General features: G+C 43.6%; 1 protein-coding gene across 1 annotated transcript; it reads left to right on the plus strand.

Annotated features, from left to right (window-relative positions):
- The first annotated feature begins 591 nt into the window (after positions 1–591).
- On the plus strand, positions 592–2830 carry LOC135546848 (uncharacterized). The gene is made up of 2 exons (XM_064975420.1): positions 592–831; positions 1756–2830. The coding sequence occupies exons 1-2, from the start codon at positions 647–649 to the stop codon at positions 2828–2830; spliced, it is 1260 nt and encodes a 419-aa protein (XP_064831492.1). The 5' UTR covers positions 592–646.
- Positions 2831–3325: the final 495 nt, after the last annotated feature.

Genomic DNA, 3325 nt, shown 5'->3' on the forward strand with positions numbered 1-3325 from the left:
GCACTTGCATAACAAAGTCACAGATTGTATTGAAATAAATCGCTTACCTTTGAAAATCTTGCTCTGGTTGCAATCCCAAGGCTCATTGTTACACAATGAATGGTCGTTTGTTCGGTTAAATCCATTTTTTATAGCCTAACACGAAACATTTTGTGACCGCTTATCGCGTTGAATTTCCTGTCATACAATTTTCAAAGTAACGTCCAACGTAAAGAGACTTTCTTTTCCTCGTCTTTTCCCTCTCTATCCAGTCATGTTTGGTTTACTTGCAATCAACTCTTTGTTAGGGAAGACAATGAACCCTGATGGGCCATTTTGCGGGACCTATTGATATGGTAATACCGATTGGAAGACAACACGCGAGGAGCCCATTGCGCAGCAATTATATGACCACTGTCTCGTTGATTCACTCTATTTTAACCCAATGACCACTGATCTTCTTGAAATCTAGCTGGGTAGATAGCCAATGAGCAGATGTAACTGGAAATATCCCATGATTCATTGTTGTAAGACAAACCTATACACTGGAGGCAGGCGTAAAGATTGTTCTTTCGCCATTGCCAATTGAACCGTGAAGGAGTGATTCTAATCACGCACAGACGTTTTTCAGTAATTTGCTACTTCAACTGTTTATTTCGCGAATAAAATGGCAAATAAGTCAAAGAAAGTTACCTCTAAGACTAGATACACGAATGTAGAAATGATTTTGGAAGAGATTGACCGGGATAGTGAGACAGATTTGGCAGAGATTGAAGACTCCATCAGCTCCCATAGCTTCGATTCTGAAACTGAGGACTTTTTTTGGAACGGAGAGGACATCGTTTTGGACTGGTAAGTTGCTCTCATGCTAATGCCGTTGTTTGACTTTTCTATAAAATATTATTAGTGATTGTTTTTACATTTTATTTGCAAAAATGGCTAAAGTACACGTTAGCTAGCCATTGTGAGTGAGGGCCTATTTCTTTGAGAACGCATGGTAGCCTAATAGCCTATTTTGAGGCATGCCCATTTCACTTTTGCAATTGATGTGGAACAGCACTTTTTATACATGTTTATTATAGCTGTTTTTACATTTTATTAGGAATATATAGCGATGTAATAAAATGGCTAAAGTACACGTTAGCTAGCCATTGTGAGTGAGGGCCTGTTTCTTTGGGAAGGCATGGTCTACCCAAATAGCCTATTTTGAGGCAGGCCCATTTCACTTTTGCAATTGATGTGGAACAGCACTTTTTATACATGTTTATTATAGCTGTTTTTACATTTTATTAGGAATATATAGCGATGTAATAAAATGGCTAAAGTACACGTTAGCTAGCCATTGTGAGTGAGGGCCTGTTTCTTTGGGAAGGCATGGTTTACCCAAATAGCCTATTTTGAGTCAGGCCCATTTCACTTTTGCAATTGATGTGGAACAGCACTTTTTATACATGTTTATTATAGCTGTTTTTACATTTTATTAGGAATATATAGCGATGTAATACAATGGCTAAAGTACACGTTAGCTAGCCATTGTGAGTGAGGGCCTGTTTCTTTGGGAACGCATGGTCTACCCAAATAGCCTATTTTGAGGCAGGCCCACGTCAATTGCCAAAGTGATATGGAACAGCACTTTATGTTCCCTGTACTCTATATGTATGTTTATTATAGCTGTTGATACAGGGCTACTCCCTGTACTCTATATGTGTGTTTATTATAGCTGTTGATACAGGGCTCATATGTGAAACTATTCTAACTGAACATTATCTTTCACAGTGGCACTGACTCCGACTGGGAGCCCCCAGTGCCAAGGTGTCCACCCCCCTCTGAAGCTGGTTCATCCTGTACCCCTGCTGTCTCTGGCTCCACACCTCCCGGGTCATCTAGAGGTGTGAAGAGGAAGAGGGGAAGTGTGCCACCCACTAACAGAGGGACAGAAGGGCGTTGGCACACCGTCCTAGAAGATGATGTGGAGCCACCACAACCAACTTTTAGGCCGATAAGGAAGCCAGGGCCTCAGGTGAACCCGACCTCCAATTACACCCCCCTTCAGCTTTTCCAACTGTATTTTACCACATCTGTTGTAGGTTCGCTCGTGTCCAACACTAATAAAAATGGGAAGAAGAAACAAGCGGGCAAAAAGGTAGCATGGAAGCCCATATCCATGTCAGAGTTTTTCTGCTACCTTTCTCTGGTCATCTACATGGGGCTGGTGAAGCTGAAAAGCCTGAAGGACTACTGGACATCAACATCAGCTCTGTACAAATTGCCTTTCCCCATGACTGTTATGTCCTGCAAGAAGTTTCTGATGATTTCACAGGCGCTTCACATCAGTGACCCAAAGGTTGATGACACGCTAATCGGCTACTACAATGTTCTCCACAAGACAATGAAATGGTACAAGACCTTCTTCTATCATTTCATCGACATCGCCGTAGTGAATGCATTCATCCTACACAAGGAAATGGCAACGAGCTGTGGAAAGCCCTACCTCTCACAGAAAGACTTCAGAGAGCAGCTCATCAAGGAGCTTGCTGGCTACAGCACCACTGCAGCAAGCCCTGTCCCTTCTGCTCCTGCCACAAGTGTTCATCTGCCCAAATATATTTGTGCAGGCATGGATGTGCCTAAGGGCCAAAAGGGCACAGCATGGAGGCGTTGCTGTGTTTGCAAGATGAAGTCTCCCATCACATGCAGCACATGCTCAGTGACCCTCTGCTTTACATCAGAGAGAGACTGCTATGGCATCTGGCATCAGCAGCAGAACACTGAGTTTTGGCAATGTTGGTGGGGTTATATGGCAAAGTGGGTCTGCGGTCTAGCTGAGAACACCAGTCTGCGGTCTAGCTGAGAACACCAGTCTGCGGTCTAGCTGAGAACACCAGTCTGCGGTCTAGCTGAGAACACCAGTCTGCGGTCTAGCTGAGAACACCAGTCTGCGGTCTAGCTGAGAACACCAGTCTGCAGTCTAGCTGAGTACACCAGTCTGCATTCTAGCTGAGCTAGGGTCATTATGTTATATTTATTTATTTATATAGTATTTTTCCTGTCTTACCTGGTGTCTTGTGTGAATTTAAGTCTGCTCTCTTTCTCTCCTTCTTTCTCTCGGTGGACTTGAACCCCTGGGACAATGCTTCAGGACTACCTGACATGATGATTCCTTGCTGTCCACAGTCCACCTGGCCTTGCCGCTGTTCCAGTTTCAACTGTTCTGCCTGCTGCTATGGAACCCTAAACTGTACATTTTTTCTCCTGAGGTGCTGTCCTGTTGCACACTACAAAAACACTGTGATCTCCACCCCTCATTGCCTTGTTTCTTCCTAGGTTTTTGCCTTTCTAGGTTGTT

This window comes from Oncorhynchus masou, chromosome 10, assembly GCF_036934945.1.
Source record: "Oncorhynchus masou masou isolate Uvic2021 chromosome 10, UVic_Omas_1.1, whole genome shotgun sequence".
Lineage (NCBI taxonomy): Eukaryota > Metazoa > Chordata > Actinopteri > Salmoniformes > Salmonidae > Oncorhynchus > Oncorhynchus masou.